Source organism: Camelus dromedarius, chromosome 1, assembly GCF_036321535.1.
Source record: "Camelus dromedarius isolate mCamDro1 chromosome 1, mCamDro1.pat, whole genome shotgun sequence".
NCBI lineage: Eukaryota > Metazoa > Chordata > Mammalia > Artiodactyla > Camelidae > Camelus > Camelus dromedarius.
The window spans coordinates 24155010-24181544 of NC_087436.1; the positions used below are offsets into that span (position 1 = coordinate 24155010).

Here is a 26535-nt window from a genome sequence, read left to right on the forward strand (position 1 = left end):
AGACGACAAATAGTGTAATTACAATGTAATCAGAGGCTACCATTTTTTAGACTGTGCTTTTCATTTAATAATTACAGATATTCTATCATTCATTACAGCAAGACAAGACTTTTCTAGGCAGAGCCAGGTGCGGCCACCTCGGTCCCCACAGCCCCCTTTGGGTCCCACCTGTCCCCAGTACATGTCTCTTGTTTTTCTGTTTGTTTTGTTCGTCATGCTCTCTGGATCCTCACACGATGCTCGCTACTTGAAGTCATTCTGTAAATGTTTGTTAGTGAATTAACGAATGAGCGCTATCTGCACATGTTAAAATAATCAGATTGTCTTTGTTGCTAAACATCTTAGGTTTTAAATTTAAGAGTAATTTGAGCTGGTCTTTTATTCCAAATTTCAACTCATGAAGGGAATTTTTTGGTCAAGTTAGTTTCACTGCATAATGGCCTCTGTGAGGTGGACACTGAAAAAAATGTTATCGAAATTCCAAAAGTGTTTTATGAGGGGAGAGAGAGTAGTTCTTATAAAATCACCATGAGCAGTTCTGTGAGCTTTCTTCTGTTCTAGGACCATGGGTATCAAACTTTATCAAGCTGCTAATGATATCAGCAAGCTTTAGCCTGCCGTCTTAAGTACTTGCGCCATTTCCCTTGAGATCACAGACATACTTCAGTAAATCCCCATATATCTTCCAAAGAGATGGAAGGAGATACTTTTGATTGGATACCAAGTATGACTGTCACTGATAAATAATGCGTTAATGGCTTAAGACAAATATGCAGACATCTACACATTCTAAGCCACATTTGTATTTTTAGAGACCACTCTGTGCAAGCCATCTGAAAGACCCTTGAAAACTGCTGGTGAATTCTGGACCACTCTTGGGGGAAACTAAGCATGGGTGGTTTATATGCGGAAAGGGTAACACCAGGATTTCTACTGCCCGGTATTGGTCGGCATCTAGCTTTGGAAACTTCTTTAGATGAGGCTTATTCTCAGTTTCCACCTGTGGCTTCTTTCTTCTCTGTTTCCTCCAGCAGAGAAATAGGGTTCATAGGAACCAGGAGATGAGGAGTTAAATCTCCCTCTCTGTTTCTAAGCCTACCCTTATCTCAGGAGTATTCTTCCTAGCAATCTTGGAGAATTCAGAGGATGCACTGCATACAGGTCAGCACTGAAACAACAGCTGGGCACGCAGTTCCTTGGATGTGATCCTTTTTTTCCGAGGCTTGAGTCACAGTCTGACTATTCCCTTTTGTTCTCCCTTCTCTCACAGCACCCTGGAGGGATATTATGTGGACGATGCCCTGCAGGGCCAAGGAGTTTACACTTACGAGGATGGGGGAGTTCTCCAGGGCACGTATGTAGATGGAGAGCTGAACGGACCGGCCCAGGAGTACGACACAGATGGGAGACTGATCTTCAAGGGGCAATATAAAGATAACATTCGGCATGGAGTGTGCTGGATATATTACCCAGTAAGCCTCGTGACTGTTCGTTTTGCTGGAAAGTAACATGTTTTCAGACAGTGCTTTGAGTCTGCGCAATGAAGAGTAAAATGTATTCTCTATGTTAGAAAATGTGAGGCTGTGAAATTTGAGAGTCACTGTAGCTGAAGCCAGCAGCTTAGGAGGGATGTCCTCTCACTGTTTTCACTATGGACTTAGATTGTTGCCCTTCGATCTGTTACGAATTCCTCCTCACAGTGGTTTTGGAAAGGAATGATTGGTCATGATTAGAACAAACTGGGACACATTGGTTTTACAGTACCACTGATAAAGATAAAAAACGATATTGCTTTTTAAAAATATTCCTTACAGCTGGCAGAAAGTTTCATTGTTGCAGTTAATTTTATTCTTTCTCATATGTAAGAACAAATGCAGCAATTTCTCATCTTTTTGGACTTATTACACTGTTGTTACTTCGTTTTACAACCTTATTTCCTACTTTATAAGGTGCTTTCTTGTTAAATTGCTTAAATTAAGGTGATTAAAATTAACTTGCCTTTGAGTATTAAATAACACTTTATGATCTTCCTGGAGATGACTAGAGCAAAAAGATGTGGCAAAACCCCTAGTTGGGAATTAAAGCTCTCAATTTTGTTTGCATTTCAAATACCCTATCTGTTATTAGTGAATTTCTAGAAAATGTTTCAGAAAATAGACCTGAGAAAATATATTATCTAATATTTTATTTTGTCCAGAGCTTAAGTCAGACTACATTTTTTTCTTACTCTGAACCCAAATTGGGTTTTAATTAAAAACAAAATATCTATTACAAGTATAATGAGAAAAGTAGTCCCAGCTAAATCTACTTACACATTATTGTTCCTAAAAAATTATAGTCAAGGCGTACGGAAAAAATACTGTAAAACATTTTTTTAAATAATTACTAAAGAACTTACACGTGCTCTTGGTAGGGTCTGCAATAGATCAGAAGTCCTTTCAGTTTCAGAGGTAGAAGAGGTGGAGGGACTTACCAGTTTAGGAAGCCTGAAACTGTTGTTGCTTCGTGAGTAGGCAGGTTAAAGGTCCTGCTGCCCAGGGCTGGGGAGCTGCCGTTGTGATGGAGAGTCTTAAAGTCAGGGAAGGTGGATCTCTGCACGAGGATGGGTCTAGGAAGGAGATCAAAGATGCACTAAAGTGAATGGATCTGATTCACTCAATGTAGTTGTATTTTGAAACCTAAAATGTGCAGCTGCATGTAGCCTTGATTATTGTTTTTTTAAACATCAAGAGCAGACTCTGCCTCAGGAAGGAAGAGGCACTGGAGAGTTATAAGCTTTAAAAATTAACTTGGTTGATAACAGTTCGTATATAGAGTCTGTTGGCATTTGGAGTGGGGTGGTAATCACACCCCTCTGCTCTGCTTTCTGGAGTGGGAATCAACTAATGGACACAGGTGTCAGGGATCGCGATGTTGGTTTCATTATGGCACCTTTGACTGGAGATGTGGTGCTGTCTTCTACTCTTTCCCCTCTGAACTAAACCGGTGGACCGGTGGTCCGCAGAGCAGCTAGAAAGCTGCAGGTTCCCCTGGGAGAGTACGGCTGCCTGGGGCAGCTTCCCCAAGGAAAGGACAGAAACAGAGGGGGGCAGGTACAGCCTGTGAGCACTGCCAGTCCCCAGGACAGGTGAGCAAAAGTGCAGAACACGTAGGAGCAGCAGGCTTTATCCTGTTAACCCTCTGGTAGAGATGGGCATCAGCGGGAGTCAGATCCTGCCCTCTTACTAATCAAATGCATGATTTCTCCTTCCATGAGGGGAAGCCACTGAGCAGAGGAGACAAAGGGGCAGCTGACAGGGAGGTGTTTGTGACATGAGGTTAAAGCAGGAACAAAAGCAAGCAAAAATCATGATTTCCCCCAAAGGATTTATAAGCCCACTCTAAGGACAATTTATTTCTTTCAAAATTTTACCTTGGAACTGTGATGGAAAGTTTTTAATTAAAAACTCATAACTCCTTTTGGAAGTAAAAGAAGAATCTCTACTTTATTATTCTAGACAAATAAATTCACTTGCTCCCCCAAACTGGAAGTTTAAAGCACATAAGGGGGGAGAAAAGTGGGACCCTAGAAAGACAGCATTCTGTTATGAATACATAGAAATGCTGATGGCTTATATCAGTTACGGCGGCATGTAAGAAGCACAAATGCTCCAACATCCTTCAGCTCAGTAATCACCACTGAATGCCTGCAGGCAGATCTTGCAAAAAGTATCATCCCCATTCAGGCTGGGTTATTAAGAATTAACGCGGGGAGGAGAAAGAGCATAATACATCCCTAATGCTCTTCTCTCCGTGAAAAGTGCTTCCAAGTATTTTTATTTCTATGAAAGTGCTGTGATTCATTTTTAAATTTATAACCTTTTTTCTCCAATCAGACTATGGGGAGCTGTAGAAGTCCTTTACCTGGTGGGACTTCTGCCTGCTGTCTCTCAGTAGCAACATCTGGGATCACTCAGGAGCATCCCTCATCACTGACTTGAACCTTTGAGCTGGGGAATTAGAACCTTTGAGTTGGGCACCTAACCACGCTTTTAGAAGATGTCATTGCATTACTGTTGTTATCTCAAACCCACAAAGGTCTTAGATTTTCAGTTATACCATAAGGGCCTTCTGGATGGGGGAAAAAAAGGAAACATCTCTTGCACCCTAGATCTGATTTTTTTAAGTTAATTATTAGCTTATCTTTAGTATTCCAATTCAATTTCAATAGTAATTATATCACCTGCTGTGTCCCTCAAACTGATACCAGGATACAGAAAGCTATGCTATGATAGTGTGTGCCCTAAAGCATTTAATGACCCTGAGGAATGAAGCGAATGACAGTTAAACAGGAAGCACAGCTGGCTCCTCTCCTGGAAGGAGGCAAAAGGGAGCAGTAATCAAGAAGAGTGGGAAGAAAGAAGTGATGGGGAGGGAGTAGAACTGAGCTGATCTTTCCTCACTTTTCCTTCTGACTCCCTCCAAAAAATGACGGTATAGGAGACTCAGAAAGGCCGTGTGCAGAAGTCCGTTTGATCATCTCTTAGAAAGTGCAGACAGCTCTCTTTCCTCTTGTACACTGAATTGATTCTTAAGTACCTTTAGACTAAAGATGTTCTTAATAGACCAGAAATCCAGAATTCAACATAGGATCATAGGAATGGCAAGCCAGCCTGTCTTGCTACAGACTCCTGTCTCATTTGATCTTGGCCCAAAGTGATCACTTAGTTATGTTTCCTTTAAATGGTTGTAACTAATGCTACAGATACAACATTTTTTCCTTAGATAGCAAACCAAGATAGAGTATCAGCAACTTGTCCGGGATTATAAAGTATAACCCCATCTCTGACTCTCAATCAGGCTTACACGCCCCCTGTGCATATAACTTAGAGGGGACGGGATGGGGAGGGGAGATACGCACCGTGCTTTTCACACTCATGTGCAAAGCTCCAAGTTCTTAAACTATTATGATCCGTATTAACCGTGGGGGTGCACGAGAGAAATTTCTTGAACTCGTGTCATACAGATAAATACTATATATAATATTTTCTGATTTTGGGTTTCTCCCATCAGGATGGAGGCAGCCTTGTAGGAGAAGTAAATGAAGATGGGGAGATGACGGGAGAGAAGATCGCCTATGTGTACCCCGATGAGAGGACTGCCCTGTATGGAAAATTCATTGACGGAGAGATGATAGAAGGGAAACTGGCTACTCTCACGTCCACTGAAGAAGGAAGACCTCACTTTGAACTGATGCCTGGAAGTAAGTTCAATCTGCCCCCGAAGGGTTGCTCTCATTCCCTAAAGCCAGTTGTTAGGGCTTATCTGAGAGAAGTGACTGTCTTTGCCTAGGCCACTTTAATGGTGTACTAGTCAACTGTGCTGCTTCACAGGCACCTCACACCTCAGCGGTTTACAACAGCAAACGCAGATCTGCTGACCGGCAGCACTCGGGCCAGGCTGGACTTCAGGCTTCTAGTCAGGTTTGAGTCTGCTCTATGTCTTCATTCTGGGGCCCAGTCTGAAGGGACAGTGGTGACCTGGGTCCACATTTTCTCAGGTGGTCACAGGAAGCCAGACCATGAGCAGACACCTATGACGCCTCTTAAAGCCTCAGCTTGGAGCTGATACGATGTCCCTTTCACCCACTTTCATTGGTCAGAGCAAGTCACATGGCCAAACCAAACATCAGTGAGACAGGGAAATATACACCATGCACTTTAGTGGCAGATGCTGAAAAGTCACTTGTCAGGGCACAGCTATGTAATTCCAATACAGAGAAGGAATGAAAAAATGACGCCAGTAAATTTAACCAATTGTGAATAGTGTATCTCAGGGGGAAAAAAAAACTACAGTTTAATGATTTAATTAATAAAGAATCAAGTTAGGTAGATCTCCAGGTGGGTACAGATTGTAAAGCTGATCCAGCTTGAGCTCTGATTGGAAAAGATAAATGCACATTCAGAGCCTAGCATCTTCTTGGAGGACCTAACTGACACATGAGTGAGTCTGTTGGAATCTATCTTAGAAAAAAATCCTATTTCCTTTTAGAAGCACAGTACGGCACACTAAACTTTTTTTCTGATTATAAAATTATTTATTGTAGGTTTTGGCACCAAAAAAAAAATAAATATATAAAATAATTTATTGTAGAAAATCTGGAAAATATACACATAAAATAATCGAGATTTTGTATTTTTGGGTGACACAACATAAGAAAGCCAATTGAATCGTTCTGATTCCTTGAAAACAATGTATGCATGTCTGTGTTTCCAATCCAAGTTGAGGCATAAGGAGAAGAAAGTAGAAAAAGTAATACATCTAGGCATTGATAGGCCGAAATAATATTTAGCTATTTGGTTCGGAAGGAGATTCTCCAAATAGTGGTTGTCCAAAAATAAGAAATCTAGTACTTTACATTTAGGTCCAACTTGGGTTGTTATAAATGTCTCAGTTTTTGTTTTTTTAAGTTAAAAACTGAGGCATTTTAAATGCAATGTGGGATTCTGGATTGGATCCTGGAACAGAAAAAAAGGATATTTGTGGGAAAACTGGTGAAATCTGAATAAAGTCTAGAGTTCAGTCAATAGTAGTGCAGCTATGTTGGTTTCTTAATTTGGACAAACGTACCATGTAACTTAAGAAATTAACATTAGGAGGAGCAGTGAGGGCTACTGGGGACTCTCTGTACTATCTCTGCAGCTTTTCTGTAAATATAAAATCATTCCAGAATGAAAAATTGGTTTTACTTAAGGGAAACAGTAATCTTTGAACTTCAAACTCTAATATCTGTGCTCTTCCCATATGTTCTCAAAGGAGACAGTGTTACAATGTTTAGAAATGAGGAGACTCCAATCAGGGCAAGATCCCAGTTGGTGATACAGATTTTAAAACCTCAGAAGTGGCATTATTTTTAGTGGCAAGAGTCTTGAACTTAAGAGTCCCCTCCTTTGAGTCTCAGCCCCAATATTTACTGTATTATGGTCTTAGGCAGGTTATTTATCCTTCCAGAACCTATTTCTTTATCATAAAATACTTAATAAGTCACTTCCCTGTCCCAAAATGTGTTTCATACTTATACCAAGGAGAATGTAATAACCACAGTAACTTTCATGATGGGGATTCATGGGAGGTGCCCACTTCCTCATCAATTAAGAAGATATGATTAATAATTACATACCCCCAACTTGATTCATAAAAAGAATTGAGCCAGATCTAATACATAAGGGTTGAATTTTACTGAATTATATGTCTTTTAAAAGTTCATACCACTTTATCAAAATCCCCTAGGACAGTTGTTAAAAAGAAAAAACAAACCAAAAAGCCACGACTCTGAATCTCAGGGGGTGGGCTGGGTGCCTAAGAATCTGCAACTTAGTGTGGAAGCAACCTAAATGTCCACCAACAGATGACTGGGTAAAAAAGTTGTGGTATATTTATACAATGGAATACTACTCAATCATAAAAAAGAAGGAAATCATGCCATTTGCAGCAACGTGGATGGACCCAGAGATTGTCATTCTAAGTGAAGTAAGCCAGAAAGAGAAAGAAAAATACCATATGATATACCATAAAAAAAGAAGAAAAGAAAAAAGACACTAGGAACTCATCTATAAAACAGAAACAGACTCACAGAAATAGTAAACAGTCTTATGGTTACTGGGGGAAGTGGGTGGGAAGGGATAAATTTGGGAGTTCGAGATTTGCAAATGATAACCACTATATATAAAAGTAGATTTAAAGAATAACAAGTTTCTTCTATATAGCACAGGGAACTATATTCAATATCTTGTAGTAACCTATAATGAAAAAGAATATGAAGACGAATATATGTACATATATGCATAACTAGGACATTGTGCTGTACACTAGAAATTGATACATTGTAACTGGCTATACTTCAATTTTATATATATACAGTAAAAAAGAATCTACAATTTAGTAAATACCCAGGTAGACAGTTCTGAGTTTGAAGATCATTGCTTTAGGTTGTCAGAATTCATTAAAAAAAAAAATAGACAAGATATTGGCACTTCCCATAAAACCCCATCAGGAAAGTTGTTATGGTTATTACCTTCTCCTTGGTATAAGTACAGAATACATTTTGGGAAATGCGGGTGATCATTCTCAGGGGAAATATTTTTCTTAGGACTCCTGGTTGCAAATAACAAACACCCTCTTCAAACTAACTTAAGGCCAAAAAAAAAAGAGGGGTTGCATTTATTGGCAAGACTCTAGCAGGCCTCAGTTATTTTAAGGATATGTGAACAATGTGGGTCTCAAAAGAGTCAGGAACCATAGCCGCTTTGGGGACTCGGAAGAACCAGATCCTTACTCTGTGTTCTGTCCCCTCTGTGTCTCCCCCTCCTCTAACCAGTTACAATGATAGAACCACTGACCAGCTCACAGATGAGGGCTTTCGGGGTCCTGTGGCCTCGGGTCCAGTGGCTGGGGGAGGAGGAGGAAAATAGATTACAAATATCTGAAGTCCTCCTCGCGGACTTCCCCCTCCACACCCTTCCTCTTCATGCTTCCGGAACCACAAACTGCTTCGGCCTCTCTACTTTCTCTGTGCTGATTTTCTCCTTGTGCCTCTGGCCGGAATTTCTTCTCTCCGCACAGGAATCCCATTCCCTGGCTAATTCCTATTCCATCTTTATGGCTTGGCTAACCTCTTAGAATTAATGTTTGTCAAGTGAATGGATGAATTCTAGTCTAAAGGTCATAGTATAAACGATAGGCCAAAGGAGGAGAAGTCAAGGATGCCGTCTGTCTGTCCGGAGCACAGGCCTGGCTGTCTAAGGGAGCAGAGGGAGGGACAGTGTGCGCTGGAGGAGATGCACCAACTCCTTGAGGGCAGGAAGAGACGTGCTCTCGTCTGTGTCTGCACAGCCCCAAACACGGTGCTTTCCCAGTAGCTGGCACTTAGTACATTTGTGAAGAAAGTTTTAGCCTCAGGAAAGGAGATGGGAGTTCATAGGAGAAATTCTGCATACTAGAACATGTATTCCACAGAAATATTTGGCTTTAAAGTGTAGTTTTTTGTTCCTCTTTTGAGCTAACTTCCTTTCCTGGGTTGCGGGCTAGTCCAGATGCGTGCCTCAACCTTTCCCTGCCCAGCGGTTACTGCAGGGCCTTCTGCCCTTTGCGGGCTGCATTTCCCAGCCTCTTGTGCATCTGCCTTCTGTCTGGGTTTGGCCACAGGGAGGCGCTGGCCGGGGACACAGAGAGGGAAGGAAGCAGGGAGAAGCTCTCTGTGTCCAGCCAAGTCCCCCTGATTCCATCTCCCACCAGGACCGATCCCCATGGGGCCAGCTTCCCTGGGCTCCCCGGGGCTCTAGAGCTCTGGGAACACCTCTGCCTTTGTCCCTGTGGTTCAGACTTTCAGTCCTGCTCTTGCCAGTCTGCAGGCTCCTCGTTGCCCTGTTCGGCTTCTCAGCATTTCTGTGCTCTGTATAACCAATTCTCAGAATTAAGTTCTCTCTCTTTGAGATGCTCAAATGGTCTGTTTCCTGGTTAGACACTGACAGATCTGGATTGTTCTGACTTTTAGTTTGAGACATTAATTTGGGTTTTGATTGTATTAAAAAAACAGAACCAAGACCTGGTAACCATTGGTAACCACTAAGGAATTGTTTAATGGAATAATTTATGATGCCTTAGTGCCTAAAATAATTGACTTTGCAGGAGTGAGCCCTCCAGTTCCAAAACTTGTTTCTTTACTTATTAGCCTTTGGAACACCGGATGTCTTTCCTGTACTCTGGGAGCATTCTCTGCAGCTAATTCTTTGCAGAGGACTGATGTTAATTCTAGGACGGTTGTCTGCCTTCGTTTCTGGAATAAATCACTAATTGGCTTTTGAACCACTTTAATAGAAATAAGATGACTTTGTTAATGCTTTATCAAAAGCAGTCTGTTCTCCTTAATTCTGGTGAGGCTGACTGTTTATTTTTAGTGAAGGAGACAATTGCCAAGGGTGGGTGGTTGGATTCTACAGACTGTGTCTAGGATGAAGAAGACCACAGGAAAAATTTAAAATTATTATCCAGTCTGATCTGACCAGAGAGATCTCAAATTTTCGTGACAGAGCATTTTCTTGATTAAAAAATATTAATGACACAAGCAGCTCTTAAACTATTTGAATAAAGAAAATGCAAAAGCAAAAATAGGATTTTAAGAGATACTTCTAATGGCTCTTCATTATGACCTGAAAATAAAACTCTAGAGCAAATCTAAATACTATCCATTTATATCGAAGAATTTCATTCTAGTTGGTGTAACTTGAATAACATCTTTCATTATTTACCTCTTTCTGGTCCCTTGAATGGAGAGAAATGTTTTAAATGTCATTCCCTGACTCTGGGCCTGGGCTGAGCTTTTTGTTTGCTTTCCAGGTTCGGTGTACCATTTTGATAAGTCAACTTCATCTTGCATTTCTGCCAATGCTCTTCTTCCAGATCCGTATGAAGCAGAGAGGTAATTTTTTCCTTGTGGTTTTGATGGCACTGTTTCTGTGAGATTAAATTACCCCTGTGGTAGGAATTAATGCTCCTCTGTGGCTCTGCTCAGGCCGAGTTCCTGAGCAGAAAAACATACTCAGATATTCTGGGGAAGAGTTCTTTTATTCTCATACAGAATCTGTCCCTGTAAGAGAGTTTCTCCACCCATCAAGCACAGAACAGCCTGTGCCATGTGTCAGTCCCAGAATGAAACTTCTGCGAAGAGAGAGCGGTTGGGCCAGGCAGCCAGTTGTGCCCTGCCCAAGTGTCCCCTTTCTTGGGGCTCTAGTGCCACAATTTGTGTCTCAGCCCCTGCTTGCCCCTAGGGAGCATTTCACGCTCTGCATAGCTCTAGCCGAGGCAGAGACCGGATGCCTCCTTTTCTACCTCGCCCAGCCGACGGGGTCTGGAACACAAGATAATTTCTTCGGTCACAAAGGGAAGACAGGCATGAAATAAAGAAAATATAAGAAGCATAAAGAACATGCCAGCTTGTAAATGACAAGTTTCTTATTTTATGAGTTCCCTCCCAGAGGGTCAAGCCCTGTTCCATTTCATAACTTATCTAAACTCCACTCTTGACTCCTTATGTGGCTTTCTCTGGTCCCCTGCCTGGAATTCTTACTCCCCAGCCACTGGCCTGTTTGTGGGGAAGAGCGCCACCTGCAGTTGGCTTTCTCGTTGCCTTGCTCTGTAAGCACGACCTCCGTTCCATTTCTGTTCCATCTGTCTGAGAAAAGGCGTCTTCCCTGGTTTGACAGGGCTGACACCACAATGTCACAGTGAATGAATGGCCTCTTTCTTGCCACGAGGCTCTGGCCCGTTGACAAAGGGAAGAGTCTGGTCTCTTGTTAGCCACCCAAACACAACAGCACCGTAACCCAGTCTTTTTTTGTTACTGTCATTGTGGTGATGCCCCATAACAACACCTTTAAACTATCAGTGATTTAAGGAAGCAGACATTTTATTTTAGGCTTGTGATTCTGTAGATGGGCAGAGGCTCAGCCGCTTTGGACGGCGATCCTCTTGGCTCAGCCGGACTAGGCTGCCGTCCAGGTTTCACGTTGGGCTCCGGTCTGTCTCACATGCCTTCCTTCGAAGACTCAGGCTAAAGGAACAACAGCCCCCTGGGGCATCTTCTTCTTGTGGAGATGAATGGAAGCCAAGGAGGCTGGTAGAAACTTGCCGTGCTTCTTAACCCCCAAGACCCAGCCTGGCAGTCACTTCTGCCCACCTTCTAGTAGCAAAGCAGATCACACCAAGCCCGGAGCCCATCAGGCAGGGAGGTGTTCTCTGCCTGAGCTGAAGGAAGCGAGGGAGGTCACACAGCCAAGTGGCAGGGTGTAGAATTCTGTCCCAGGGAGGGTGTCAGGAGGTGGAGGCACTAATTCAGCCTTCTAGTCTGAATGAAGATGACCCGCTCCACCAGTCACTGCATCCCCAGGGCTCGAAGAACTGAAACTGTGGATGGGGCATGTCCTGGCTCACTAAATCCAGCTCCGGAGTTGTGAGAGCTGTTTTCTTATTAACCAGTGGTTGGCAAACTTGTTCTGTAAAGGGCTGCTTAGTATTTTAGGCTTTTGCAACTACTCAAGTCTGCCTTTGTAATGCTAAAGCAGTCATAGATAACACTGAGCAAGTGGGTGCGGCTGTGTCCCCAAAAAAACTTCACAAAAATGGACAACAGCCAGATTTGGTCCTTGGGCCGTAGCTGGCTGTTCTGTTATAAATTCCTTTGCTGATAACTGATAGATTGTGCTCTATGCTGGAATTTGACACAACACTGTAAAATGACTATAACCCAATTTAAAAAATGTTTAAATAAATAAATTCCTTTGCTGGGAAATGCTCATTGGATATATTTTATTAACTGTTTGTCACTCTGTTATGTAAAGGGTCCATCTTGAGGCTTCATTACAACAGCCTTTCCCTGCTATATGGCATAGAGAAACTTGGGTATAGCTTTAATTAGTTTGGGGAAATGTTTGCCTTGTCCTGGAAGATGGTGGAAATTGTCATTAACTAAAAACATAAAAATTTTTAAAAGCCTTCCATCAAGCAATGGGTGACTTTGTGAATATACACTAATAACCCCTGTATTAGGGAGCAGTAAGGGACATAAGTATCGGTTCTCCAATTTCCAATGCCAAAATCTGTGGCTTAATTTTTCCTTACTTCCTCGTGGAATTATTATGAACTGACATGTTGGATTCCATAGCCATAATGGCATTTTTGTGGTTAATGTAAGGAATGACATATCAAACCAAAAAAAAAAAAAGAGTCATTATTTGCCCTTTTTTTCTATTTAGGGTTTATGTTGCTGACTCTCTCATTTCTAGTGCTGGAGAAGGACTGTTTTCAAAGGTAGCCATGGGACCTAATACTGTTATGTCTTTTTATAATGGAGTCCGAATTACACACCAAGAGGTGAGTGGGGTAGAAGTGGAAAATTGGCTTGATTGGTTAAAGGGCTTTGTTTCAAACACCCTTAATTTTCTCATTATTTCCTTTATTTTAATATTCACTAGAAATATGGAGGGACAAAAAGCTAGGCTCTTTTGTAAATGCTTGGATATTGTGTTATAGCAGGGCCTCAGACTGCTGTAGCAAAAACACCATAGAGTCAGTAGCTTATACACAACAAAATGTCTTCCTGTGGAATGATAAAGGGCAAAATGCTGTGAAATGATCAAGTCCCTGTACATTCAAAGCAGTCGCACAGGCTGTCAGTGCACTCAAACCAAGCTGTGGTCAGCCACACAGTGTCCCCTGTGACAGTCAGTCCCGAGAGTCCAAGACATTCAGCCTACGGAAGGTGGCTCAGGATACTGATATGTAATTTATGTATTCAAAGATTCCACAGCTAAGGAAACTGCAGCCCACAGAGGTTAAGCAATTTGCCCAAGGTTACCAGCAGAGTTCAGGCAGGGTTTCAAATAGCAGACCCTGGCTCTGTGCTGAAACTCACTATGTAAATCAATGAGGTGCCCTCCCTGCCCTCACAAAATTTAGATTCTGCTGGGGAGATGAGAAAAATAACACAACTAGTGGCAACCTAAGGTAAATGGTACCAAGTGCCACATATCGTATCTCATGACAGTTCTGAAATATCAAGAGCCATGACAATTTTTTTCACTTTCATCACTGCTGTGTCTCCTGCACCTGGAACAGTGCCTGGCCTATGGTAGGCGTTCTGTCAATATCTGTTGATTGAATATCAGACACAAATAAAAGTAATGGTAGTTTAGAGCCGGGAGAGAGGCTATACCTCTGAGAGTCAACAGCTTTGAATGGAAGTGCAATCCTATTTATTCCAAAAGGCTGTCATCCACAGATCCTGGGGCATGTTGGTCGGGAGTGGTTGGGGAAGGGAAGCAAAAGGCTGTCATCCACAGATCCTGGGGCATGTTGGTCGGGAGTGGTTGGGGAAGGGAAGCCTGTTGCTTGCACTGCAGATGGTGAGTCCTGTTGTGGATGAGAAAGGGCCCTGGTTGTCCGTGACTGTCTGCTGGTCACATTGACTGCCCACCTGCAACAAAGGTGTAGAAATTTCCTGAAATGCAGCTTTGCCTTCCTTCCGTTTCTGGTTCCATTTGATGTTCTTACTTTCATGTTTCTTTTGCCTCATCTTTCTCACTGTAGGGGTTCAAGGGATTGGGGGGCTGATCTGAGAAAAGACCACAAGAGGCGACCACGCACAGCCAGCTTTGTAGATGCTGGGTGGTGACTGGACAGGTTGCAATGAGAGGGGACATCCTCCCAGCATGAGACCGTTCAGAGGCTTATCACCGTCCAGAGGAGTGAAGGGCAAGGGAACTTGTGGGAAAGAGAGGGATCAGAAAGGGGCGGACAGGTCTAGGTGATGTGTAGTGTGGGAGGAGTCTCTGGGCCAAAGAGCTCCCAAGGACAGCTACATCTGGTGTCTTTATGGTCCTGGGTTTATCCATCTACTCCTAGCAGATGTGGTGAGGTTTCATGGGTTACGCAGCAGACTCGGAATGGCTAAAACTCTGCTCTATTTGGGCTATTTAAAAAACAGTGGGATGTGTAAAATTTTTTTATTTTTATAGTTCTTTTTAATTTTTTAATTATTATTATTTTATTAATGGTGGTACTAGGGATTGAACGCAGGACCTCCTGCATGCTAAGCACGTGCTCTACCACTGAGCTATACCCTCCCCATCTACAATTTTGAGTTTGGTGCGGGTGAGCTTTTGAGGTAACAGGTCTCAGCCCACAGTGAAGAGATAAACAACCCAGGGGCCAATACACAGAGGCCCTCTTTGACTCACTTATATAACACTCACCTGTTTTTAATTCAAGACATCTGGCTATATTTGTGTGTCTTTATAAGGGACTTTAAATCCTTTTTTTCATCTAAGATAAAGGAAAAATCAATAAAGAGTGTACCTGCCTGGTGCTGCCCACAACTGCCTCTTGCACCACTGGTGTTCAGTGTTTGCCCCCATCCAGGTGCCAGGGGTGCCTTAGGCTGTTTTCATGTATGTGGCACTCAAATCATGAATTTTAAGGATAAATGAGTTAACATCTCCAGTGTCGTTTGAGCTCTTGGGAGGAAGGTCCTTTCTGTTTTTATTTTATTATTTTTAAATTTTTATTATTATTTATTTTACGGGAGATACTGGAGATTGAACCCAGGACTTCATGCATGCTAAGCACGTGCTCTACCACCTGAGCTATATCCTCCCTGCCAACAAGATCCTTTCCAATGTTCGCTTTCTTGTTTTCTGCAGGTTGACAGCAGGGACTGGGCGCTCAACGGGAACACCCTCTCCCTCGATGAAGAGACGGTCATTGACGTGCCTGAGCCCTACAACCACGTATCCAAGTACCGTGCCTCCTTGGGACACAAGGCGAATCACTCCTTCACTCCAAACTGCATCTACGACCTGTGAGTACGACACCGGGCTGCCAGTGGCCGGGGCGGGTCTGTGCCATGGGGCCGCGGGAATGAGCAGGGCACCGAAAAGGTGTCATCCTGCCCCAGTGCAGACCGCTCCCTCAGAATATCTGAGCATCCTCTGCCCGGGGCCTCGTGCTTATGACTGGAAACTCAGAGTCTAAACAGCCCCACCCTTGGGCCTTGGCAGGCAGGCTAAGAAATGGAAACGTGGTAGAAATGTTATGGAAACACTAGATTTAATGATCACTGTTTTATTGTGGCTTTTTTGTTTTTCGGTTGTCTCATTCTGGAAATTTAAGGATCCTGTTATTTGAAGTCATGGTACAAATTGAAATTACTCTGCACAGTGGAAATTAGGGGATCCCTCTATGATATAAAAAGAAGGAAGACAATAAAATCTCAAGCCTAGAGCATGAGGTCTTGGTGTTGGGGAAAAACTGTAAAATCAGAGTCCTTATCATCTGGCAATCAAGAGGAATGAAATAGTGACACGCTACAGCATGGATGAGCCTTGAAAACGTGCTCAGTGCAAGAAGCCAGTCACAAGAGACCATGCAGTATATGATTCCATTGATATGAATGGTCCACTCTAGCCATAGAGACAGAAGGCAGATCAGCAGTTGCCAGAGCTGAGGGTGGGATGGGGGGATGGAGGTTGATGGCTAATGAGTATGGAGGGTCCCATTAAGGGTGATAAAAGCTTCTAAAATTAGTGCTGATGGTTGCACAACTGAAAACCACTGAATCATACACTTGAAAAGAATGAATTTTATGAGATATGAATTATATCTCCATAAAGCTGTTATTTTTAAAAAATCAAATAATTCAACCTCCCTTTTGGTTTGAGCCTCCCCTTCCAACTGCTCAGTGAGCCTCTTCTTGGAAACCTCCATGATGAGGGGCTTAGCGTTATGCACAAAGGCGGCTGGCTGTCTGAACAAACAGATATTATGGAATTAGCTGTTGGGCACTGATGATTATAAAGTTCTTTCTGTTGAGCCCAAATGGTTTTCCCTGTAACATCCAGCCTTTGGCCCTAATTATCTCCCTTTCTTTCTTGTGTACAGTGTCAGTCTGTCTTCTGCTTAGCAGCCCTACAAATATTTTGGTAGTTTTCACATGCCCCCTGAAGGCTCTCTTCCCAGTCAGGCGTCTCTGACTAGTCCTTAAAGGACACAGCTGGGATTCTCTGGAAGCTCATCGCTGCTGTCCTTAGCTCAGCCTGAGAATGCCAGTTCCTCCTGGGAGCCAGGCAGCCGTGTGCAGCCTTTTCTGCTCAGCTGTGGTTTGCATTCCAGCGTCCTCTAGCTTGTTAACATAAGCAGGATCAGATCATGTGCATTTAATCTGAAAATTGCCATGATTTGAATGTCCCTTCTTGTATCCCTGAGATGGCTTTAAAATTGCTCTGGCAGTGACTTGCTCTCCTTGGCAGCCACTAACAAGTACTGAAGCTACAACTTCTGTTTAAAGGGCGAGTAGAAATGGCAAAGGACATGTGTCATGTGAAATGAAACTGACACTGTTATTAACTCCAAGGCTTTCATGGCCAGCGTGAATTAGGCCAAATCATCGTTCCAGGCTGCACACAGCTTAACAACAACCCTTTAAAGCAGTGGTAACTAACGATAACAAATGCTACTTAGCTCCTTAAAACAAATGAGTCCTGTGATTTCATTGCAAGGACATGATTTTTCTCATCAAAAAGAAGAGAGCACAGGAGACAAGAGAAGGAACCGTTTGTGCAAAGCCACGTCCCTGTTTCGAGTTTTTTTCCAAGCTTCATGTGAATGATTAGTTATCTCGGGTCATGGGGAGACTACCTGAAAAATAATCAGATCTAACTCATGGCATTCATTTGTTTCTAAAATCACCAGTATTGTTATGCACACTTTAACATAAACAGAACAACACTTCTGGAAGCTGTTTTAACTGTAGTCTGGTACAACGTGCCAAGGGGACAGATAGACAGGATCTACTTTCCTTGTTGTAAATATAGGTAACTTATCAACAAGAGGCCGAACTACGTGGCCCAGAGGTTTGGTCTGAGGGCTAATCATGCGGCCAGTGTTTCTTGAGCACTTCCTCTGGGTGGGCGCTGTGCTCAAGGCTTCTGTGCATGATCTCATTCAATCCTCCCAGTAACTCCATGGGGCAACTAGTATTACTGCTGATCCCAGATTACCAACAAGAAACGCAGGGCTCAGGGGGAGGGTATAGCTCGGTGGTTGAGTGTGTGCTTAGCATGCACAAGGTCCTGGGTTCAATCCCCAGTACCTCCATTAATAAAAAATTAATAAATAAATAAACCTAATTACCTCCCCCCCCAAAAAAAGGAAGAAAAACTTAGGGCTCTTGGTCAAAGTGGAGAAGCACTCTTAACTGTTGTGCCTTAGGGCTGCCTTGAAGAATCAACACCTGAGACTGAGTTCTTTCTTTTCAGTCTGTCCATTTTCTACTGCCTGAAAAGAAGGATAATGAGCAAGAAAATGACCAGAGAACAATACTTCTTAGGCTTCTCATGGGATTTTTTCAGTGAGTCAGAAGGTTAACTAGAATTCCCATTTCAAGGGTATTATTTGTTCATTTGAAGTGTAGTTTGCTTACAGTGTTGTGTTAGTTTCAGGTATACAGCAAAGTGATTCATTTCTATATATTCATATATACACATGTGTATTCTTTTTCATATGCTTTTCCATTATAGGCTTTTACAAGATATTGAACATAGTTCCCTGTGCTATACAACAGGACCTTGTTTATTTTATATATGGTAGTGTGTTATCTGTTAATCTCAAACTCCTAATTTATCCCTCCCCCGACCTTTCCCCTTTGGTAACCATAAATGTTTTCTATGTCTGTGAATCTGTTTCTGTTTTGTAAATAAGTTCATGTGTAATTTTTTTAAGATTCCACATATAAGTGATATATGATTATTTGTCTTTCTCTGATTTACTTCACTTAGTATGATACTCTCTAGGTCCACCCATGTTTCTGCAAATGACATTATTTTATTCTTTTTTATGGCTGAGTAGTACTCCACTGTGTGGAGTATTATTTTTTAACAAAATATTTAATATAGAGACAGGGAGTTGTGATTTTCATAAGGAATTCCCACATCCCTGGCTCAGTGATGTCCTCGGTGATGGAGCAGGTCTGAGAGCTGTGCGTGGCTGAGTTCTCCCCAACTCCCGTGCGTGCTGACCCACATGGAAACTGATGCAAGTTGCCTCCTCGATTTGTGCCAGGCACTGTGTGAGGTGTTTTATTTATGTGACCCTATTTTGTCACCACAAAGACTCTTGGAGGCTAAGGATCACTGGTGTTATCATGATTTTGCAGATGAGGAAAGTGAAATTCAGAGACACAGAGGTGAGCTTTCCAGAAGGAGGCAGTAATAATGGATAGAACCAGGACTCACACCAGAGTCTTCGGACCCAAATCAAATGTGCTTTGGACACAGAGGCTCCCTCGGAGTGAGGGTGAGATTGTCCCCACACCGCAGACATACTCCTCTCCCACCCAGTGCGTGCCATCCAAAGCAGCACCTGGAACCTTCTCCTTTGGTGTCTCAGTGCCCTTTGTTCAAAATGGAACTGTAAATGAGAGAGACTGATTTGACCAGATGCATACAGAAGTAAGGTTAGTATTCTTCTGGTCGTGCCTTCCATGTGTCCGTTTTGGGTTTCGGCAGCTGCTAGCAGAGACCAGTCTATTAATACTTCCTTGGCTCCTGTTCTTCAGCAGGGAGCTGTGCAGGTGAGCCAGGCCGGGAGCCTCCGGCAGAGGAACAGAATCACAGCGTTAGCCTGGCTTCTGAGAGGTTCTGAGAGGTTCTGAGAGGCCTCGTTATGGGATGAGATGCCGCTCCTTTTACAGGATGCTTCACAGGAAATAGGAAAGCAGCGGGATGGCAGAGCAGTCTCCGCTCTCCTCTGGGAAAGACATCGTCATCTACTTTTATGCTAGAAAATAACTTTCTCTCTAGTACAGAACGGAATACAGAGTCTTTTGCTTTTGAAAAGGGCTCTTTCTTACAACTCCAGGAGTGCCCTGGTAAAGCCTTGCCCCGAGGCACAGCCAGGTAGTCTGATGCCACAGGCCAGACGAGCTGAGGTGCTGACAGTCTGCACTGTCATTAAAGACACACTTTCAAGACATGGAAGCAACTTAAATGTCCATCGACAGATGACTGCTTAAAGAAGATGTGGCATCTATGTATACACAATGGAACACTACTCAGCCATAAAAAGAGTGAAATAATGCCATTTGCAGCAACATGAATGGACCTAGCGATTGTTATACTAAGTGACGTAAGTCAGACAAAGACAAATACCATACGATATCACTTATATGTGGAATCTAAAAAATGATACAAATGAACTTATTTACAAAACAGAAACAGACTCACAGACATAGAAAACAAAATTACAGTTACCAAAAGGGAAAGTGAGGGGCAGATAAATTAGAAGTCTGAGATTAGCAGATACAAACTACTATATACAGAATCAATAAACAACAAGGTCCTCCTGTATAGCACAGGGAACTATATTCAATAGCTTATAATAATCTATAATGAAAAAGAATGTGAAAAATAATATATGTGTATAAAAATCACTGTGCTGTACACCAGAAACTAACACCACATTGTAAATCAACTATATTTCAATTTTAAAAAAATGAATTTTTGTTCTGGATCCTGATTGTTAGTTTAGAAATAGAGTGCCAAATATGCTCAAAAAGGAAGATAGAGCCATGCTTTTTAAACTTTTGTGTACATAGGAATCACCTAGAGATGCTGTTAAAATGCAGGTTCTGATTCAGCAGGTCAGGGTGGAGGAGCCGAGCGTGTCCAAGCTGGGAGTGTCCAGCCACACTGATGCTGGCTCCTCTGTGGCCCACATGCTGAGGTCCTACCAGTGGTGTCCAGGGCAGAGCACGTGGGTGAGTCCTGCACCCGCCCTCTGGTGCTGCATCGCACCTCCTAGCCTGGCCCGGGAATGACCATGTGCATCTTGATGTCTAGGTTTGTCCACCCCCGCTTCGGGCCCATCAAATGCATCCGCACCCTGCGAGCTGTGGAGGCCGACGAGGAACTCACCGTTGCCTACGGCTACGACCACAGCCCCCCGGGAAAGAGTGGGCCTGAGGCCCCCGAGTGGTACCAGGTGGAGCTGAAGGCCTTCCAGGCCACCCAGCAGAAGTGAAAGGCCTGGCACTGGGCTTCAGAGACCTGGAATGGAAACTTGGATCTATGCACTACGTTCATCCGACAACGGGACAACCAGGGACTGCTCATGCTGTGACATCACATCCTCTCACTCTGCGTTCGCAACGACTTTCTCGAATACTAACTAGGTTTGACTGTATTACTCATACCAGATTTAAAATTAGCTAGCCTCGCAACGACGCCCTACTGAGAGGTATTGCCGAGCGCTTGACATCAGACAGCGTGATGTTCTTGGGTGGTTCAAGTCTAAATCTGTACCACGTTCAGAGATGCCAAATGATTAGACTGAAAAAGGGAAAAGGGGGTTTTTCAGTCATTTTTAGTCAGTGGTTTTTCCATGAGGTTTATTTCTATGGCCAATGCAAACCGTGTTATCACGCTTGCATACGCGCCATCTGGAGGAGAGAGAATTACTACATTTTTATTCTCTAAATGTAGTATAATTTGCCTTTTAACCTTTGATCTGTATCTTGCAATAGAATGGCTTTGTTTTTTCCCTAGCAAACAGAACCCCACTTTTTTGAGTCACTTCACCCCTTAGTCCTCTATCTTAGATATCTTTCACAAGAGAAAGCTTCCAAACAGACCTCGTGTCAGTGCCAGTGTGTAGGTCTCTCTGGCTCTCTCTATATCACTGTTTCATTATTATGTCCTGATATAAAGGCCTGGCTCATAGGGCCGGGCTATTATTATAGAATTATTATTCTCGCATGTAAACAAAGATATCTTTGCTTTAAGATGTGAGAAGAAATGAATTTACTTTGTTTGCATTAAGTTATGGAAGAGTTGTAATATATACTTTAAGAAAGAAGAGAGGGAAATTAGTATTTCTAAGCAGTAACTGTGGCAATTTTGCAATATCTTTAATAGTGCTAGTTTTTTTTTCTCCTTGAGTACACATTAAATGTACATAACCTAGAGCAGTCTGGCTGGTAGCACAGTGAATTGAATTCAAAAGTCAAATAGCGAACTTGAATTCTCAAACAGAATTCAAATGTTCGTTGTTTTTTATTTTAATCGCTACTGTTAAGAGAGACATACTGATCACTAGGTACAAAGCAAACCTTAACGCTAAAACTCTTCATCATTGTAATTTCAAAGCACCTCCCTGCTTCAAAGCCTCGTGAATTAAAAATAACACCTGTATAGTTTAAAAGCAGCGGTATCAATAGCATTTCAGCCATTTTGCTAGCCATGTGTAATCACAACCGCAGAAATAAGGAGAAAATCCCTGTTTTTTAGTTTAGCTAACTAGGTATGTAACATGACTGGGATTGCTCTGAATGAATTCTGAGAATTTGGGGGTTTTGTCAGCGCCCTCACCACAAGCCATAGCTGTGTCTTCTTGAGATGCCTCTCGGAGGAGCGGGGGGCTCTGAAAAGCAGCACTTACTCTGACCTGCAGCTGTCCGCAGGGGCATCTGTCACCAAGTCAGTTTGGTCTTGAAAGCTGAAGCCTTCCACACTGTGGTGATAATGGCTGAGTAGGGAAGGCCTGCTGGGAGCAGGAGAGAAAAGAAAAGGGCAAGAGGAAGTTTGCATTTCATGTCAGTTACACGTCACTCTGAGGAAGAACTTAACAAAAGTACTTGACCCGGGGCTGCTCACAACTTTCAGTTCTGACAGCTTCCAGGCACAGGATTCAGCCCTCAAGACAGTGACAGAAGTGGCCCTTTCCCTCTGTGAGCTCCCCAGTCCCCAGCAGTGCAGGCAGCTAGGGGGCAATGATTTCAGGGAGATGAGAAGTTACGAGGGCTGCCTGAAAGATCTTCCATGAAGAGAACTGATCAGAGCTTGCAGATGAAAGGGCACCAGGATAGGATGGCTTCTATTCTGTAGGAAGAGACCGTTACAGAAACTGTGACAGACGGGCAGAGTCTTGGGACTTGTGTTCTGATAGGTGCTTTACTTCAAACAAGTCCCACAGTGAGTGACCGTCTTTGGGATGGAACGATGGCTTTGATTCACCCCAGTCAGTTGGGTCATGGAGCCAGGTCAGGGAGTCGGGGGTCGGGGGGCGCAGGTCACACCTCAGATGCAGCTAAACTCCCAAGGATTTTCTGCCTGAGGCGATACTGTGCCGTGGAGGCTGAGGCTGCCATGGGGTGTAATATCTATCCCAAGGGGCTACTCACTCACCCCATTCAAGTGGAATTCTTCCTTCCTTCCTTCCTCCCTTCCTTCCTCCCTTCCTCTTTCTTTTCTTTCTTTCATAAAAGTGATTGAAGAGTTGTCAATGAATCCATTTTACAAAGGAGATAGTGAACGGTAACTCTCTGGGTTTAAAACCGGGCAGTGTGTGTCTGTGAGGTTCAGACAAATCAGAGGAAGCAATACACCCAAGATGACCCACCCCCATCCTTCCTCCACTCTTCCTTGTCCTTCTGGCTCTTGTGTCTTCCACCGACCCTTCCTCTTTCTCTTCTGTCTGTGAGGATGCCTGGTGTTCCTGTATAACCACCTGCCAGCTGGCCCCTCCCTCTCTCCCTCCCCTCCTGCTGGTCTCTCCGGCTCTGTGTGTGCCCCTTGGACCCTCTCTCCTGCACCCTCTGCAGGTACCTCTCTCCATCACTCTGCGTCCATACCTGGCTCTGCTGTTCCCGTCCCCTTGTCTCTCTCACACACACACACACACTCCCAGATGTAAGGCTTTGTCACAGGTTGGGCTCAGAAGGGGGCCTTGAGATTCACTGTGCTCTGTCGATAGGTAGGTAAAACAGTCGAGGGGGTTGGGGTCCCAAAAGGAATTAACTGGTGAGGAAATAAGGCTCTGTTCCCTGTGTGAGCCAAAGTCTGACTGGGGGAAACCTGGGGATGTGTTTTTCTACTGAATCTGGACATCTGCTGTGGAAGGAATTATGTCAGGAAGCAGGTAGTTTCATCAGCATCGTAACAGAAATGTGGACGATTCCATGTGGTGGGGAATAAAGAAGGAACTGTATGCTCGCCCCCAAAATGGCTGGCGCCGAGGAGGGCATACGATGCCATGGTCTCAGGAGATTCACTCAGAGCCGTCTCAGTCCAGCTCCTGCATGACTAGCTCTTTCCTTAGCTGCTTTTCTATGACAAAATATTATCTTGTGTTAGAGTTAGGAATAGGAACTAATCTGTAGGAGTATGTCCACAAATGGGCATCTGAATGGACTCACAAATAAACAACTGTAAGGACTGAATTTCCAACACAAAGGATGATGAGATTAAAAAAGCAACAGGCAAGGAAGACTTGAGTTTCGCAGGACCTGTTCTTATTTTAACCTGCTTCATCCCTGGTCTGCCCGAGAAACTGAGAAGGAAACCGGTTGTTCAAGACCTCTTTGAACTTGACTGGGGCTGCAGTTAAACTGATTTGCCCTCTGGGGGATCTTCACACTTGAAAAATAATTTCCTTGTCACCAACAACCTGAAAAGGCCAAAGTGGAGGCCAAGTATAACCATTTACAACATTTAATTATAACAAGTGAAACTGCAGTGACTGTGAACAGTGAATTCAAGGCTTGTCTTCTCAGTGAGTCAGTATGTGGCACTTGAGTAAATTTCCTTTAATATATGAAATTTTAAATCACTCACTGCAAAATGCATTTAAGATCTTCCAGGAAAGGTATCGTTTTCTGTTTTGCTTTGTTTGAAAACAGTTGCCTCAAGTTTCTGTCTTAAGAGTAGTGATTTAGAATCCAGACATCTTTTGTTTTAGAAAAACAAGCAAAAACCATGTTGCAAGACTGATAGTTGTCATGTTTAGTTGCCACAGATCAAAGGTTTACAAAATATATTAAATTTACATCTACTTGAGATAACTTGATAGATTGGTTTTTTTTTTTCCCCTTTGATCTTTCCCTTCAGGAATTTGAAGCTTCAGTGTCCATTTTGATTTTAAAAATACTAAATTGTAATGGTTTTATTTTGCCAAGTGTGTGCAGACATATTCAAAGCAATGACACTATTTCAAGCCATACAACTACAGGGATGGAAACCCTTTTCACAAATTTTAATGTGTTTGTATGTAAATAGATGTTTGTATGAAATATTTTCATGGTAGAATGAATATATTTAAATGAAGTTGAATTATTCCAGTGCTATTTAAACAAATTACAAAATTTTTTTGGTGAGAATTATCTGAGTCTATTGAGATAGAACGCAGATCAACTTTGATTTTTACAAAATCAAAAGCCTACAGATAACTCTGACTCGTGGCAACTTCCCCGCGTTGTTGCACCTGACGTGGAGAGAGCTTGTAGGCTTCCCCAGTGCCTCAGCCGCTTCCTGGTGGAAGTTAGGTGCTCGTGGAGGTGTGTCACCACCTTTAGTGACATCACTCCAGGCCTCTGGGGGCCTGTGAGTGACTCAGAGGCATTAGAGACACCGGTGCAGTTATCCGGAGCACAATTTCTTTGCAGGGCAGCAGAATCAGAAGCCAGACGTGGCCGTGTGAACCTCAGAACTGGGTTTCCTGGCCACCATCCACCGCCACCCTTACTGCCTAGTCTCACACGGCAGGGAGGCTGCCCTCAGTGGAGTTGGGGTTCAGACCCCCGGGTGGGACTTCACGGTTTTGCCAGCAGTCCCTGCCTCCTGGCCTCCACCTCGCAGAGAGGACGGAGGAGGGTGCTGCTGGCCAGGGGCCCATTTCTCAGCACAGTACACTTCCTGTCTCAGCTCTGGGAGACTATGCACCCAAGCACCCAACTTCCAACCAGAGAGAGACATCCTTGGATAATGCAGATCCCTGCCTCCTCTGTCTGTGACTTTACACATCATTGTTAGAAGTCGTTTTAACATCAAGACCAATCACATCCCTAGGACATACCTCCCAACTCCCCTGACTCTTACTGGAACACTCCCTTACAATGATATTCAACTTGAGTGGGTTGTTTTTTTTTTTCCACTTCGGTCCTGGATATAGTGAAATGATAAATATGATGACAGATTTTCACTGTGTATACTAGCAATATGTACACACATGCCGATGTATCTTAACATACAATTTGGTTACATTTTGGATGACTGTCGTTAATCTCAATTCATGTATTGGGAAACTACAGGGACTACGTCATGTCTGCTTTTCATAGAAGAAAGTTGGGTTCATGGTTCTGAGTGCCCTACTTTAAATGTTTTTCCTCCTCGGTTTTCTGTATTCTCTTTTTATCCTGAAATGCATTGATTAGGTTGTGAGGTATGTTTAAGGATTGGAAGCCAGGGGAATGCTTTCGGCATTTATTACAACCAAAAGTTAACCTCATCACAGTTAACGAGCATCTTTGATTGGTCTTTTGTGGAATCTGAACTAAATCTATGAGCCTTATTCAATATCTATAATTCTATGATTTTTTTAAATTATGGGAAATTAATGAAAGATGTTTACATGAATAATGTTTGCCCTTACTGTGTTATGAATGAGTTTTTTGTAGTGTGTCTGGGTGCATGTGCAAGAGAGTAGGAAAAATGTTTCTGAAACAAAACTTGACAAATATTTGTAATGAAAAGTAAATTTAAAGATTGCTATAATTGCGCTATAGAAACAATGCAAGTATTAAACAAAATATACAATCACCTGTCATTGTCTTCCTTTGGGCAGAAAGGCAGTAACAATTCTCATATCATGTCTACCCGTATATTTAAATTACTAAGCAAACTTTACATTTGAAGTTGTTTTAAAATATTGTTAACCTTTACCATTTTCAAAGCATGATAGGAAGACCCGAGGGAGGGGTACAGAAAGGTTAGGAACTTACTGTGTACTTGGCATGATGCCACATACACCCATGAATCCAGAAAAATCAGCAACATCAGCCAAAGGTACCTGACTGACTACATAAATGTTAAGGGTGTTAAACATAAATGAGATATGTGATCAGGGGGAATATCTGAAGAATGGTCACCTTCAACTCGTGGTTGAAGATACAGGAAT

General features: G+C 42.9%; 1 protein-coding gene across 1 annotated transcript in view; it reads left to right on the forward strand.

The window, feature by feature from the left end:
• The window catches only part of SETD7 (SET domain containing 7, histone lysine methyltransferase), a 45165-nt gene extending 18988 nt beyond the window's left edge, over positions 1-26177 (forward strand). Inside the window, exons 4-9 of the mRNA XM_031465718.2 lie at positions 1271-1472; positions 5053-5242; positions 10375-10456; positions 12789-12906; positions 15234-15391; positions 20427-26177. Of these exons, the coding sequence (XP_031321578.1) occupies positions 1271-1472; positions 5053-5242; positions 10375-10456; positions 12789-12906; positions 15234-15391; positions 20427-20607 (931 nt within the window). The 3' untranslated portion in view covers positions 20608-26177. The remainder of the gene's footprint in view (positions 1-1270; positions 1473-5052; positions 5243-10374; positions 10457-12788; positions 12907-15233; positions 15392-20426) is intronic.
• The last annotated feature ends 358 nt before the right edge of the window (positions 26178-26535 follow it).